Source organism: Porites lutea, chromosome 11 (genome assembly GCF_958299795.1).
Source record: "Porites lutea chromosome 11, jaPorLute2.1, whole genome shotgun sequence".
Lineage (NCBI taxonomy): Eukaryota > Metazoa > Cnidaria > Anthozoa > Scleractinia > Poritidae > Porites > Porites lutea.
Window position 1 is genome coordinate 5,853,702 of NC_133211.1, and position 16,881 is coordinate 5,870,582.

General features: G+C 37.8%; 1 protein-coding gene across 1 annotated transcript; it reads right to left on the reverse strand.

The window, feature by feature from the left end:
* Nucleotides 1-182: 182 nt before the first annotated feature.
* On the reverse strand, nt 183-16,838 carry LOC140953419 (uncharacterized). Its single transcript, XM_073402902.1, has 12 exons — nt 16,698-16,838; nt 16,220-16,606; nt 13,314-13,451; nt 12,357-12,430; nt 10,968-11,048; nt 9,342-9,566; nt 7,944-8,019; nt 6,499-6,645; nt 5,739-5,877; nt 4,525-5,227; nt 3,645-4,286; nt 183-2,736 (listed from the first exon to the last, which is right to left on the reverse strand). Exons 1-12 carry the CDS (start codon nt 16,714-16,716, stop codon nt 2,632-2,634), a joined length of 2,736 nt encoding a protein of 911 aa, XP_073259003.1. The 5' UTR covers nt 16,717-16,838; the 3' UTR covers nt 183-2,631.
* Between the last annotated feature and the right edge of the window lie 43 nt (nt 16,839-16,881).

The following is a 16,881-nucleotide window of genomic DNA, read 5'->3' on the forward strand; positions in this document are numbered from 1 at the left end:
CCTTGGATCTCCCTGTATTATAACGACCTGGAAAGTTTGAAATTCTGCCTATCTGTAGCCTGCCTAGCAGGCGCTTGGGAAGTAGTGGGCACAAGAAAAAACGGGCGCCCGAGAAACAGACAGCCCTCGCGCGCCCCTTCTCTCTTCCACCCACTACTTCCAAGCGCCTGCTACGCAGGCTAGCCTATCTGAGGGGACGCCTGTTTTTAGCACACTAAATTTTTGACTACACAGTACATAATACCTTTGTTAAGGGTTAAGTAATGTTCGCTACTTAGAATTCAAGGCTGTAGAGAATGGGAATGTAAACAGCCAAATCTAATCTAGCCTAAGATTTGACGCAAGAATTTTCTTTAATAATGATTTTGACTACTATCATTATTAAAAATGATAATTATTATCAAGCAGTGAAGACTAATTTGGTACAGACATGGCTATGGACAAAAACTAATACATACAAGCCCCAGGTACTGGTCATTGACAATAAATAGAGAATGGACTTTAAATACATACACAAGTAATAAATATCTAAAGTGCGTGGTTCATAATTTACTTTTAAAGACGTAAATGCAGGTTTTCGTTCAGTTACAGAGAACATCTGTAAATTCGTAGTTGCTACCACGGGGCAACTTATTTCCATCTCAAATCTCTCTACGGTTTGTCCTACGACAGGCCTTTTTAATCACCCTTGTTTAATTCCCACGAACAATGTAAAAATATAGGCACCTTTTACGCTTCGAAACCCGCTGACAAGTCGTGGCAAGTAGCCGAACCAATGAGCACATCACCTGTTTACAGCGACCCTTACTGTGGTCCTAATAATAATTAAAGCACCTATGAAGGAAATATTCAAAAGATAGCTACTATTAAAGTAGAAATGATTTTTTTCAGCAGTAAAGGGTAGTCTTTATGTCCGAAGACATTATTGTAATATGACTAACAGACATGGTTGACTAACAGACATGGGGATTGGGGAAGGCATCAGAATAACTATATATCAGAAATGGTGCTCCTGAAGTCAGGAGAGACTTTTGGTCATTATATTTGTATAAAAGGCAAGGTTACCACATATGTAAAGAGGGTGTAAGAGGCGAATTATGAAGAAAATAGAGCTTCAAAAACTTATTAATAATTCATAAAGAAAAAACAAACGAAAATAATATTCAATGACTGTCCATATATCTGATAAAGACACGGCTAAAATTTACGTCCAATTTTTTACACCGAAATAACCCCAAATCTAAATACTAGTGCAAAAATGAGGTGATCTATATCAGAGATTTTCAGGCCGTTCAAAAACTCGCAGAAGCGTATTATCAGGTGTAAAAACTCTTGGTTTCCCCTGAGTATACACTCCTGCTCGTTTTTAAACAGTACTTAAATAATACTTCACGCAAATATTTATCCAACTTTAACTTAAGAAAACCATAAACATAAACTATTCAAAACACTACAGCTTGGCTGCATTACCCACAAACACAGATCCACAAATGGCGATTTTCGCTACAAATTTGTTTGCTGCGAGTAAAACGTTCGCATCTTGAAGCACTGTCACTACCTACGCCCTGCATTTTCTGCTCCAAAATATTTTTTTGATAGAATACTCTGGGATACAAAGGAACTCTTGGTAATTGCTGTAACTAAGTAATGTTGTACGCCCCTAACTAAGTTAAAGCACAGGATAACCAAGAAGGTAACAGTATCAAGAACCATTCCTACAATAGTGCTGCTATTTAAAGACAAGTGCAAATTCTCTGTTTAACGCATTGAGCCCTTCTTGATCAGACAGGAAACTATGTTCTTATGTATTTTTGTTTCTACGGAAAATTGAAAATTCAGAATAAATACTTATCTAAGTAATAAATAGTTATTGTAATTACCCCACCCCTCCCATACGGCTGGCACAGTCCAACCAATGTTTATGTTCCCCATCCCAACCCAAAATAAATAGCCCAAAAGATAACCAGTGTTGCTAGAACACCCTTCCTCCTCCTACCTAGGCCAGGTTTACAAGTTTCCAATGGTCTCCTGATAATAAATAAAATATCTGGGGGAATAAAGATATTATTGCTACTCAGCCATTATGAACGTAGCATCTAGGCTACACAGTATTCATCTAAATTTAGTGAGAAGTATGGGTGCATTTGATATTAATGTAATTGTAATAATAGTGATCAATACTGGTTCACATTCACCATTTGAAGGAAGTCAACACAAAGAAGCTGAACACTCTCACTACTCCGTGGCAAAATGCTGCAGGGGCTTCCCTAACTACCCCACCGCAAATTGTTGGAACTTCCATTGACAAATGCAGATTTGTTTTGATTAGCCAAATGTTCCCTTAGCTAATAAATGGCCAAAAAGGGTCCACTGAAAATTATACTTAAATTGGACCAAAAAAGGTTCTTATGTCCCAAGTTGCTTGCTTATTATTCAAATTTTGTCCTGAATTAATTTTTTTCATACTGTATTTTTCAGCCCCATTACTTTTCTTTTATCTAAACTTATCTGAATACCAAATAACTTAAAAAAGATAAATTACCCACTGAGAAAAAGGAACTTATAAGTGAAAAATATTAACATTCAACGCACAGGAGATTTATAGTGTCAGCTCTTCAAATTAATGATGTATTAATGTTGTGGTGGATGAGGAATTGGTGCATGTCCAGGGAGTCGTGGTCCTGGTGGTCCATGGGGTATGACTCCACCCATTTTGGCACTCCTGCCCATTGTTCCCTAGAAATATATAATTGGAACATTAGAAATCAAGCTTACTTTCAAATCATAGTTTCTTGTACTTATGTGTAATTTACTGCTGCAAAGTTCAGCTATGTAAGCATTCAAAGCCATCATGGTGATTATATGGCACCCAGCCTTACAGCAGAACAGTAAGCTTGCCTCTTCGGCAGTCATCATGACTGGTGTGATAACTTAAGAAGTGTTTCCTTATAACTGCTGCAATCACTGATTTTTTTTCAGTAAACTTAACAGTAGCAGGCTAAACTGGTACATATATATGCATATACTTGGGACTTATTGGCAATGGCATATAATCAGCTTCTCCTTACCACTTCTAATATTGCATATACAGGGTTGTCATTAAGAGCCGGGGGCCGGGGATTTTCTCCAGCTACTAAGAGAGTGGCCCCCGTCTACTTTTATTGGAAAATAGAAGAAAAATAGAACCAAAAGAAATCCCTAGCCGTTTGATTCCCCGCCTACTTGTTGTATTTACCCGGCAACTTGAAATCTTAGTGACAACCCTGATATAAGAGTTAAATTAGGGATAAAACACAAATAATTGATTTGAGGTTTGCTATCTTTTCTAAATTCAGATCATTTCAGTCTCTCTTGGTAAGGAAGTACAGGGTTCGTGCCTTTTTTTGAACAAACAATTCAAGGACTTTTCAAGGACTTTCAAGGACACATTTCCCATTTTTCAAGGACTCCATTCAGTACAACAAAGAGCCTTAAGTCTATGTCTATTTTAGTTCTTCCACAACATGACTCTCATGATTCACCTGAGTGATGAAGAAATTATATAATAAGAGGATATTTGGTGATAACTCCTTCCTCCAAACCGCTTATAAAGGAGAGTGCTAGATTGCTGATACTGCATGCAAAGCTATCACTTGTTCACTCACCATACTTTTAAGAGGTGCTTGAGACATGGAGCCATGGGCCATGTCCCTTTCATGAACACCGCCTTCTATGGGACCTCTAAAGGAAGCATCAGGAGGAGATGGGTGTAAATGATGTCCTCCCATGTCACGAGGACTGCGAGGCGGTTCAGGGCTCCGAGGCCTTTCAAATAGATTTTCATTATGATCAAAACCTTCTCCAGGATATGGATAACCTTTTCTTCCAAATCGTGGGCTTGTAGGAGGTGCTGGCTCAGGAGGTACCTGCCTTAGAGGTCCAAGAGGGCCATGCTCCCAAGAAGCTGGCTTTAAACCACGTGGATCCAAGGAACCAAGTTTAGGAGCCCCAGGGGGGCCCAAACTGCTAAGAGGAACCATTCCCCTTGGAGGTGGGAGAGGGGCAGCCAGTTCTGATGTTGATGGCCCCTTTTGTCTTTTCTTTTTACTTTTATCTTTCTTCTTTTTTGAAGCCATTGCTAGTTGCTCTTGTTCGAGTTCTTCTGTGTAATTATCATCTACAAAGGCAGAGCTTTTCCTGGGGGGAAGAGAATGTAACTGTGCTAATTTTTGTGGAGGTTTCGCAGGTGGGGATTTGAATTCTGTAGAGGGGACCTGTTGTGACGGTAGACTAGGTTCTGGAATTGACTGAAAATAAAAGACAAGCAATGGTAAAATGTTATAAATACCAACTCTTTAAAAGAAACAGTTTTATTAATACTGTGTTTTGTGATAAATCTAAAGAAGCACCTAGGGAAAACTTGCACACTATGGTTACAACAGAAGTGTCCAATACCCTCTGAGATCCAGTTTCAACAGGTTTTCAGTTAACTGATTTCTCCACAGTTAATGAATAGTAAAAAATACACACATTTGCCCTCATTACCTGACACTGTGAATCAATACTTTTTCCTTTTCTTTGCTCTTGGTTCTTGTCCTCCTCAGCAGGCTCTTCCAAATCGTCATCCTGAAGTTCATCTTCATTATCACTTCCAAGACTTGACACACTCAGTCCAACACTGACGCTGCAGTTATCTGCATTATCGGGCTCACTGTGCACACTTGAGGCGCTGCCACGTCCCTGTTGCAAACGAACACTTGAGTATTCAAAATTGTCTTCACCATCAATATCAAGGTCCCCTTCTTCAATATTAATTATCTGCTCCTGTTCACCATCTTCAACATCCAGATTACTCACAACAACAAGTATGTCACCTTCCTCAGTCCTCAGATCAAAGCTTGGAGCTTCCAATGGTTCTTTAGGATCACTATCATTATGAAAACCACTTTGTCTTGTTAGTGTATTTTGGTGCTTGTTCTTTTGCTGAGGTTTTTTACTATGACCTCTATTGTTCGTAGAACTGCCATCATTTTTAACCTCATGTTTTGCTTTTAGGTGATTTTCCTCATTTTCTATGTCTATTGAATCACCTTGAACTTCAAAGCCGTGAAGCTCTGACACATCATTGTTCTGGTCACAGAGAGATCCTCGGTGGTCTTTCTTGTCTTGCATGATGGTGGTATCAAATTGTTGTTGAACAGTTTCAGGAGAGGGAGCAGAAGGTTGCGGCCTTGATGAAGTATCCTGGCTGTAGAAAAAAAGGGAGTTGTACTTAATTTTTTTTGTAGAAGTATTTCAACCATGATGCTTGTGCATTTACAGGAATCACGAACTCATACATTTAATATACGCCATTCTAAATTCAGTTTTAGAATACATACATTGAGACGTAAAGAAAGGACCACTCAAAAACACCACTCAATGGATGTCAACTGCTTTTGAAAATATCTGCCAGAAAACAGTTCACTCATATGCTAAAACTGCTGAGGAACAGGCAAATGTTTTGAAGAACTTCTACATCAAGGTAAGGCTTGTTAAGACCCTGCAAATATTTATTAATCAATACTCATTTTCAGCTTCATATTCAGCTTTTGCATGATATGAATTATGTAACACAGATCTCAGAGGGTATTATCCTTTACAATTTGCAGCCTTGGTGGATAACACTCGTCCTTGATCTACATAATTCTTCATATCATACTCATCCTCATTCAATATTAATAATTTTGATAAATATCCCTCTCTCTCCTCTAGTCTACCTTTGTGTATTGGTGGGTGTTATCTGTTGATCATTGCTCCTCAAATGAGCTCTGAGAATCATCCCACAGTAGGTAAGCTGCTTGTTGTAAATATAATCCACAGCAGTTGCGCCAAGTTTATCCTTCAGCAGGAGATCAGCTGTGATACACACGTAAAATAAAAAGAATAATAATAATAATAAAAGTACTGGTAATAAAGATTACAGGAATTTTTAACTTGTCATAAGGAGTTATATGTTTTTTGATTCACAATTATTAATAATAAGAAAATAATCACTTTGCTAATTAATATGAGAAATGAAGTAGTTAGATTTTGTTAGCCATTGTAAACACTAGAAAATTAAGCAACGAAATGTACATAACACTGCATTAAGAAGACAACTTCGGAACTTTTTGAGCGACCATTCTATCACAGACACAATGTGCCGGTATTAACCAACTCTGCAAGCAGAGCCTTTCTTTAACTTGCTCTATTTGGCATACTCGAGAAAAACTCTACATAAATCAAGTAAAATCTCTGTTGAGCATGCGCCGCTCGTTGCTGGGATATGCATTTGAACCAGTCCTAATAGCCATGTGCTTGGTACAGTGGATTTAGGTTGACCATCAGTTTAAAAATAAATGGTGCTTGCACTCAAAAAACCAGTTCCAGGAGGGAAAGCAAGATTGAATAGTCCAGAAATTTGGGCTTCCCCAACTTGAAAGGCTCTATGCAATTCACGCAAAGCCTCCTTTCCTCTGCTCCAAGAGTGGTACTAACCTCCCCTTTCAAGAAGAAAATTGACTACTTCTCCTTGGCCACAAATTGCAGCCAGATGAGCTGGAGTTCTTTTCATGTTATCAGTGTCCTGAAGGCCTTCAATGCTTCCTCTTACTTCAAGAATCAACTCACAAGCAGCTGTATTCCCTATATAGTTGAAGATTATAAGAAAAAATAGAATAAAAGTCAAGAAAGGTTACAAAACCTGAACTCATAGGCTCGATTACCTGCCGCTGTTCGGGAAAATGAGGCAGCACTCAACCTCGTCCCCAGGGGTCCCTTGACCAAAAGGATCGCGGCCTCTGGGAACGAGATTGGCCAGCACTCATCCCCCGAAAGAGCGGCTGGACGCATGCGATTTCCTTTGTTAGTTTAAGCCAATCATGTTACTGCCTGCAGATTTTCGTCTGGCAAAGATTGTTGCAGAAATTATCATATCAAAACAGAAAGTCCTTGCCGTTCTTCCTTGATCCATCGCACGGCGAAGCGATTTCGACGGCGCGGAGACACTAGGCGAAATCCTAGAGTCCGAAGGAACACAACGTTTTGTTCGATTGTTTGTTGTGAATGATCGTGGTTGGAGAGATTTTGCCTCTTCAAGGATCTTTTCAAGACGCTTTAGGTGTCGATGACTGAGTTCGTTATAGATGTAACCGTCAACATTTGTATTTGACAGAGGAACATTTAATGCGCTGGAAATTCTGTCTCGTAAATCAGACACTTTTCCATTTAATTTGGTCCGCCTCCTAGAATCAGTCAGTTCGGACCCACAGAAGACGAAATCCAACATTCGAAGATCAAAGAAAATTAACTACATGTTGCCGTGTACAGAAATGTACCGAAGAATCTTTTTCACAATGTATGGAAATGTACCGAAAAAGCTATTTCGAAAGTCATTTGGGAGGGTAAGGGAGCGCTTGATGCAATTTTGAGCCAAATAAATAAGAAAATTGGAGACCGGTTTCACTTCCAGTGATGCTTAAATTGTCAACTTTCCAATAACGTCATAGACAAGGTCAACGGGTCACGCGTCCAGCCGTCTCTCTTCGGGGAGGATCAAAGACCGGACCCAGGAGACGGCGGAAATCGAGCCTACTAAACTCAGTGCTGTTAAAAAGGGATTCTAATAAGCTGAATTTCTTATAAACTGTTTTGAAATTACCCACATCATTTCAGACCAAATTGCACTCCACTCAGTTCAATCAACAACTAAAGTGCTTGTCCAGACAGAATGATACAAACTAATTGTCACAATGCAGACTTTTCCTGTCTTCATTGTTTCTGAAGATTTTTTCAATTATTTTCAGTCCATTCAAGAAAATTATAGGTTAATAAACAAACATGTTTACGTTTTATGTGTTATGTACAGATCCAAAAACAGTGACATCACATGTTCCATAATTGCAGTTGACAAAAAGAAGGAATAATTAATCAAATTATAGTACCTTTTTCCGCAGTTGTGTGGAGCACTGATTTTCCATCATTATCTCTTAGAATTGCAGAACTGGGTGTCAGTAAGACCTTGGAAACAAAATTGAAGTAAGAAAAGTGGAAGTGGTAGTGCAAAAATGGAAGTGGTTATGCAAAAATGTTTGGCCTCTTAACCTGTCTATACAAATAAAATGCACTTCAAAAACACAATTAAACTGTTGACACAAATTTTCAGAAGGACATTATATGAAATCCGAAAAGTGGAAAAATTCGTATGATCTGCTTTCAGTCCTGGGGATGGATTCATGAAGCCATCTTGAGCTAAGATGTGTCTCAACTGCTCTCTCAAAACAATTGGCGATAGTTGAGAAACAGTACTTAGGAGATATCTTAACTTACAAATTCAACCCTAGAACTCTAAGTGGAAGATTCTACAAAATTATTTAAGCAGTGGAACCTTGATAAAATGAAGTAAAGAGTCTTTGGTATAACAATCGGACTATTATTGTATTAAACTACTTAACGATTATTATTCATTCAAAATATTTCCACAATTCTGATTGGCTAAAAGCACACACATAATTCACTATAACCAGATACTGATGACCAAATTTGGAAGAATTTTGCAACTAATCAACCAATGACGTCAAAAGTGCAGCTTCCTTACAGGTTAATGCACTGTTAACTGAGAAGACCTGGGGACGAGGTTGAGTTGTTTTGGTTGTGAAAACAAAAATGGTGGACATTTTGCTCAATTCAAGAGTAAGATCCAGGCGAAATAGTAGCTAAAAACATGGCAAGAACAGCAAAAAGACAACTCGAAGGGCGACATTTGCTGTTTGGAGAATATTTGCAAAGCTGAACAACCCTAAACGTGCACTATCGAAGATGAACTTAACATCGATGGAGGTAGGCATGTTTTAGCTATGTTTTTAAACCAGGAATTATTTTGAATGTATAATAAAGCAATTATTGAATTCGGCTTTTGTAACATATGAAGAATTATGGAGATCTCGCAGGGTGTTATCCGCCTCGGCCTCGACGGATAACACCCTCCTCAATCTCCATAATTCTTCATAAGATACTCAGGCTCATTCATTAATAATTACTAACTATCATGCTGTGTCAGTTCAGTTAAAAATCACAAAATTTCAGATTTGGTACAGTTTAAAGACCACTGGTGGCCAACTTTCCTTGAACTTTTTGGCCACTTTTTTTTAGAGGGGTGTAAACGCTATTAAGCACACGCCCTCTGCACACATGCTTTATGTCTGTTCTGTTCCTTGAGTACAGAGCCTATGCTTTCTGTGGGTTCTGCTTAACTGTGTATCTACAGTCTGCATCCTTATTATATTTTTAAAAACATGCAAGGCAAAGACCATCTCATCTCTCATCATTTCTTTATCAAATACCTCAAGGCATTCCAGGGAGCCTGCTCCCTTGACAGACCAGTGTATCACAGATTGTCCATAGCAATCAGTGTCTTTGAAGATGGCATCTTCCTGTGGGTCAAGTCTGCACAGTGCATCATGTAGGACTTGGAGATTATGAAGTTGGTCAAAGTAACATGCCCACATAGCTGGTGTCAAACCCTCACTGTCAACTGCATGAAGACTACCACCAAACTGAAGTAACATCTGTCCGTAAAACAATATTATTTGGTTAGTGCAGGGCTGTGTTTTAGCTAGCAGTGCTCAGCAGCCCCATGGCAGCTTACTGTTGGTCTTTGGTAACAAGGAAATAATAGGCTTTGTAGCAAACTTATATATATTTAACATGACTCGACCCAGTTTTTTTTAGGGGGTACCATCCTACTTTGAAGCTCTCTGGTATCCCCACCTTTACTTTTATCGTAAGTCTAGCACATAGAATGGATAACATATAGATCAATCTACAATATAACATAAAATGTTTGGCGATCGGAGTAAATGTCACGTGGTTATAATGCCACGCCCCTTTGAGGTCTGAGTCGAAAATCTGCTGTTGCCAGCATTTTTTCGTGAAAATCTCTCGGCTACACATAGTGCGCATTAGTGCCTTGCGCTGAACAGAGTTTCACCAAAATCGCAAAGACCCAATTCGAGAAATTCAGCGGTTTCCAAATTTAGGTCATAATTTATGCGAAAATGATAAGCAAACTTTACACGGATTATATCTAATAAACTATGAGATTCATCTCTGTATTTTGGGCATCCTTATAACAGATGGGTCCTTGCAAGTCAGCAAAACAATTTAGGGCCTTATATATGCGCGCGATTTCGAGCAAAGCAAACATATAGAAATTATAGTTTTTGCTATTTGTTGACGTTTGTCAGCGTTTAAGAGTCAATCTCACGAAAAAAAGCATTTTCTTAAAAATTCGTAGTTTTTTTTCCTTCAAATTTTTTCAGGGCCACAATTGATAAACTAACTACCCGGACTCTGAATTTTATGGTCATTGAAAAACTGTGACATTATCTTCTATAAGCCCAAACTTGAGTAAACATTGAAGATTTTTAGCGTTTTGGCTGAGTTTGTGCTTTGGGAGTTGTCTATTGTTTCTAGTCTGTCATTATACAGCATTCTTGTTCAGCATGCGTGCAATGACCACGCTTGGGATATATGGTGATACGGTAATATAAAAGGGAAGGGATTTCAAGAGTTAAAGTATATCAAAGGGTACAGAAATCTGTCTTTCAGTTAGTTGAAAGGGCATGCCACAAAATGAACTGAATAATTAATAATTATTATATTTCATAGTTGACTTCCCCTTTGGTGATGATGTTCTCCCATAATATCATTCCAAGGGTTTAGAAAAGGGATAAACTTTCTTTAAGGTACCACTTTTCAAAGGAAGGTAAGAGGTAACTTTTCTGTCAAAAATGGTACATTTGACTAAAGGGCAAAGAAAGGCAGAGCAACCCTGGGGCCATGTAGATTTTATAGCTGAGAGAGTTTAAGATCCCTATAGTTATGTTTTTTAGAACAAAAGCTAGAAGTAAGAAATCAGTGCTAGAAGGCTGCAGTCATAGAGAGAAGATTTGCAGTGCATATATAACCTTGAGGTTATCCATGGAGGGACTTGCTGCTGCCCAGTGAAGAGGTGTCCTGCCCTGATTGTCTTCAATGTGGTGAGAAGCCTCAAATAAAAGAAAAAATTGTTCACTTTTTTTCCAAATCAGGGTCCTAAAAAGGCCTACCCATAATCTATAAACACATGATTAGCTGGTGTTAATAATAATAATAACAATAATAATAATAATAATAATTATTATTATTATTTTTTACCCATTTGATACCATACACATGAAATGTTACATATTAACTACTATGTATGATTACTAATGCACTTACAGTAAAGTTAGATATGTTGTCAATTTAATTAGTAAAACTAAGCCTATTGAAAAACAAACTATTTTTTAAAACACTCAATGTTTATCTTAAGTACTGGACTTGGGGTTCACCTTGATCTAAGGGAGGACACTTCAACTTGGGTAACATGGGATGCAATGGGTTCACTTTCAATGTATTTTACTGAAAAGTACCCATCACATAGTTTAAGGAGAGTGCAGATAATAAAGCAGTGAGCAGTGGGAGGCAATAGGACAATTTGAACAGGTTTTGACTGCCTTTTTGGCCACAGTATGTAAGGTAATATTATTTGACCCTTTTGCTCATAAAAATGGCCAAACTTATTTTTTTTAAGTTCAGAGAATTAAGGAGTATCATACAAAAGTTCTGCCACAGAGGTTTCATTTGAATGGTAACACCAAAGGATTTCATCCACAGATTTAAAAGTTAGTATCAAATAACCTTGCCATAATATGGCCTAGGTATGAAAGGTTTGTTTATTTATAAATATCCAAAAAAATTAACACCAAATAACAGTTACCGTGGCTGCAACCACGCTAGGAAACTTATATGAGTTATTTCCAGGTAACTAATTAAAAATCACTTTAAAAACTAAGAAACTGTGGCTATGTATTTTGGGTCTTCACTGATTCTTAACCATCTTATGCAAATTACACGAGAACAATGTTTTTTTTTTTAACTAGGTAGGATTTTTTAACCAACTTGAGGGGTTATATACTGCAGGTCATTGTTATCAATCAATGGATCATCTTTGCTTATGTATGAGAATTAACAAAGTTTAGGTTCTACCATGCACAAAAAGCACTAAATTTGCAAAAATAGCTTTCTTCACTAAACTAAAGTAAGTAAACAAAAAACTCTTTGGACCAGGTTAAGTTCTGATCAAATTTTAACCAGGCATCTCAAAAACAGTTAAAACCGAGTTGATTCACTAAGTGCAGCTGAATAACTGCAAATGGACACATTGTTTTCTTTTTTTTAACTGGAATAAAAGCCAAAAATAGTTCAATGATCAAAAGTACTGTGTAAAATTTTAATAGAACATAACAAAATAACATTTTAGTTCTTGCAGTCACCTTGTTTCTGAGTAGAAGAGTCAAAGCTGCAGTATTGTTGCAGAAGGCAGCTACATGTAGGGCTGTAGTATTATCTGGTGATAATAATCATTGCAAAGATGTTCAAGAGAAAAATACAAAAAGTAAGAGTTATGCAAAACTATGCATGTACACCAGTAAGCGACCAATAAAAACTTATCACTGTTTTTCTGTACTAATAATAATTTACAGTACAAACAATGCACAAACTTAAATATTATAGCTATTACATGAATGTTAAATATGCTACAAAATATAGATATGGTTGCTGATGTGTTGTTTTCAACAGGCCAGGGCAACTTAAGATTGAGGTTTGATCACCTAACATGCAATTACACGTGAAAGAGTTGCAGGACTGCGAAGTATGGGATTTAAAAAAATAAGACAAGTAGTGATTTCACTGGACTGCCGTTTTTCATTTTCTCTCCAACTCTATAATTAAGTGAAGCTATAATTATTTATTTTAGTTCTAACAAGTAAAATTCCAAGCAGTTTCCAAGTATTAGTATGAGATCAATCCACACACTGAAGGTGCCACATTAATAATAAAAAGAATTAAAAAAAATTTTGGTGCTATCACATGATTAGATTCACCCAGGCTTCATTGTGCACTGCTCCATTTTTAAAGTCGCATCTTTTGGACAACAGTTTTGGAATGAGAAACAAGACATCAAGGGCCACTTTAATCCAGCCCAAGAATTCAAGGTGACTGTCCATACTGGCCACAAGGCATTGAAGTAAACTTTTACTTCTACAAGATGGATTTAGGTATCTACGATATATAAAAATGCTGAGCCTTAAAAACTTGAAACATGCTATTAGAAGAAATGCTTTTCTTTACAGCCTTTTTTTTCAATCAGACTAGCAGTGGGTGCATTAAAATGTATTAAAAGTTGTCTAATTTGGTCTTCAAGTGAAAAAAATTTCAGGATACTCTACCATTTGCTTGGTGGTCCAGATCACATTCAGCATTAATAAGCAATTCAAGGCAATCTGTGTGAGCAGGTGTATTTCCATGTACACAGTACATAGCAGCATTTCGCCCTAAACCATCTACTTGCTTAATGACAGCTGGATCTGCAATGAAACCAACATCGCACTTATGTCATCCAAGCCCTGTTTTCAGTGTTTAGTATGTTGTAACCTGTGCTGTCTTGTATTCAAAACCTAAAATTTTGCGAAGAGACCTTAAAAAGGGAAAAATACACAGTGAATGGTTTATTAAGGGTGTGTTTCTTCACTACAATTATCCAAGATCAGATCAAAAATCCGGATCATTAGGAATTTTCTTTGAGAAATAGCAACGACCCACGATATCGATGGTATCCTGGAGAAAGAATATCACAGCTGCCGACAAGGTTGCAAGTTAGCTGATGTTTCATTGTATTCTAGACAGTTAGCTTTAGGATACTGCTTTAGACGGGGCAAATGAAGATGAGTCTTGAAATAAGATATAATGTATTGGAAAAGTAAAGTCTTGCAAGACGAGCTCGAGCAGGCAAAGTTGTGTAGCAGTTTTTTCCTTGTAACTAGAGCAATGCAGGTCCTGTTTGAATTGCAATTTTACCACCCAATAAAATGGATAGAATATTGTTTAATCCATGACTCAGGTTAAAAAATTGGCCGTAAAGATAAGCAGTCTTGCTAAAAGGCTGATGAATGTAATAAAATTGTTTCAAGTTACTGCTGGTAATATTCACTCTTTTTGGATCCATGGTAAAGAAACGCTTCAGATCATGTATCTAAAGTATCTGGTTTTGGAAATAATACAAAGAATCCACCTCCCTCGTGGATTATTTGGATCAATAATATGTTTTTGGATTTTAGTAAAGAAATGAAATATCTGTTTTCGGATTTAAAATCCGGATTTGGATTTTAGGAAAGGAACACACCCTAAGCCCGGGGGGGGCGGGGGGAGGGGGGTGGTACTCGATATATCCTTGGGTGGGGAGGTGCGGCCCGGCTCCTCATACCCTGACCCAGTTTAAGACAAAAATCGCTGATTTTCCTACCCTGTTTAAGACATTTAACCCGAAACCATACCCTGTGTAAGACAATAATAAATATCTCAACTCTTTCTCATTTAAGCCATGGGCAATCACAAAACTATTTACAGCTGTTTAAGACATAAATTGATAAAATCGATACCCTGATTAAGACAAAAAATGATAAAATCGATACCCTGTTTAAGACAAAAATCCCAAAAAACATACCCTGGCTGGCCGCACGTCCCCATTAAGCCCTTATAAGGGAGTACCCCCCTGGGACCCTACGTCACTTTACAACTGCTGACCTTTCAGGGTCATGATCTCTATTCAAACAATAATATTATATTCAGACTTTCTAAGAGAGCAAAGGATGGTAACTGATTACACAGAAGGATTTATTTTGCGAAAAATTTTTCAGGTTTATCCAAGTTTGTACTAGTCTGTGTAGCTGCCTGTATTTCTGGGCAAGTGCACACATGAACGACAAAGCTGGAAAGACATGTGCCAAGCATGCACAAATGAGAAGCAAGGCCACAAATAACAATAAAAACCACCTCCCAATTCACAATTTGACAATGTGTTGACTGTAACGGGCCATGTGGCAGGTAACACAATCGCTTCTGGTGCAGAACTTTGGAAACCCACACATATTATTACTTTTTCAGAGATTTTACACCTTTAAAATGTCTGATGTGTGGTCATTTGTTCTTTGTTATGGCTTACTCATAGTATGCAAAAAATAGATGGGTATAGTGTGATTCAGCAAAAGAGAAATAAAACATGTAAGTTGAACAAAATGGCCATCATATCTCTCATGTGAGGTGAATATTGTTAATAGCCATCTTTTGCTCAGGTTTCAGAACAATTATTTCCCAGTGTTCTCATCAAATATCAATGGTTAATAAGGCCACAGGTAATGCTTGCTCTGCCATTTTTCACAGATAGCTTGCATCAGTCTTTTCGAGTTCTCCCTTGGAAGATAACAAAACATGCGAGTGATGTATATAGAATCCGATCCGAATCTGATCCATTCGTCAGTACACAAACCACTCAAAAAGGCTGGTGGGTGTTTCCTTTTTCCCTCCCCCTCATTCCTCTTTTTTGCTCTCTTCCCAACTTTCTGGCTAACGTCAAGTGGCACTCCTATATCCAAAAATCCACACAAAGGTTTAGATCCCCTCCATCCCCGAGGCCTCACAGGACCAAGCATGGGCCTGCAGGAGACCTCAGGGCTGATTATAATAAACAATAGGGTCATTTAAATGAGGAAAAATAAGACACATCTTGCATAGGATGCATCCTAAATAAGACTCAAACTATCCTGTATAAATGGCACATTTCATTTGAAATTTAGGTAAGATGCATCTCATCAAAGAATAGCCCCTAACATCTGTTATTTGATAACATGTGTTTTTGCTAAGTAGCGTCTTAATGTACCGTTTATACAGGATAGTTTGCGTCTGATTTAGGACGCATCTAATGAAAGACACGTCTTATTTTTCCTCGTATAAATGGCCCTAATATCTATTAGTATAAGGTGACAAGGATCAGGAAAATGATAAGTGCTTTTCACCTATGATCTTTTGAGCTGGATTTCAGAGGCTGACAGCAAGAAGCTGGAGGGAGATTATATTTTTATAACCTAACTGTAATGAATTTACACAAGTATTTCCCTGATGATTGAGAGAAAAAGTAATTTGCATGCTTAAGTTCTGAACAGAGTTCTGAATTAACCTGTCAAGTTCTCAAATAACCAGCTGCTATTATGGCAAATAAAACTTTATGGATTATTTATTATTTTTATCATCCCCAAATAAGAAGTGTGTATGTATGCATGGTTTCTCTCCAATTTTTTACCTTTATCTATGAGTTCCTTCAAAAGTTCGTAATCCCCTGATTTCGCAGCTTGCAAGATAAGGGGTAGAGAAGAATATTCATTTGTCCCAAGACTGGCTGACAATCTCGGTGATTCCAAGTTATACCACTTCCACTCAAACTGATCTCGTATACCACAAGCGGGAGAAACCGGACTTACACCACCGTTCAAAATAAGACCTCCACTTAGAGTTTTCCCGTGAAATCGTGGCGAAGTTCCGCTGGAAAGACTTCGCTTGCGGAGTTTCTTGTAGTACCTTTGCAAGTGAAAAAGAACAAGATTCATGGAGTCACGCAGTTCAGCCGTCGATTCATCGCAGGACAGTTTGGAAAGAAACTCCTGAATTAGCCCCGCTGTTTTCTGGAAGTCTGAAAATACATGATTTTACGTATTAATCAAAACTATCTACCACCCAATTTGAGCAAATTAACACACAAGAACTAATCAGGAAATACTTACCGTGTTTTTTTATAACCATCCTGTTTTATCTTTACACGGCCCCGAATGGCGCGCGGGAAAAGTTTGTTAAGGAGTTTGATAGATTAATAACCACTGCCATTGTTAAATTATTGGAAGACACCTTTATAGGTTCAAAACAAGCTTAAACGGTGATTTCAAAGAAGATATTATGGTTCTTTTGGGC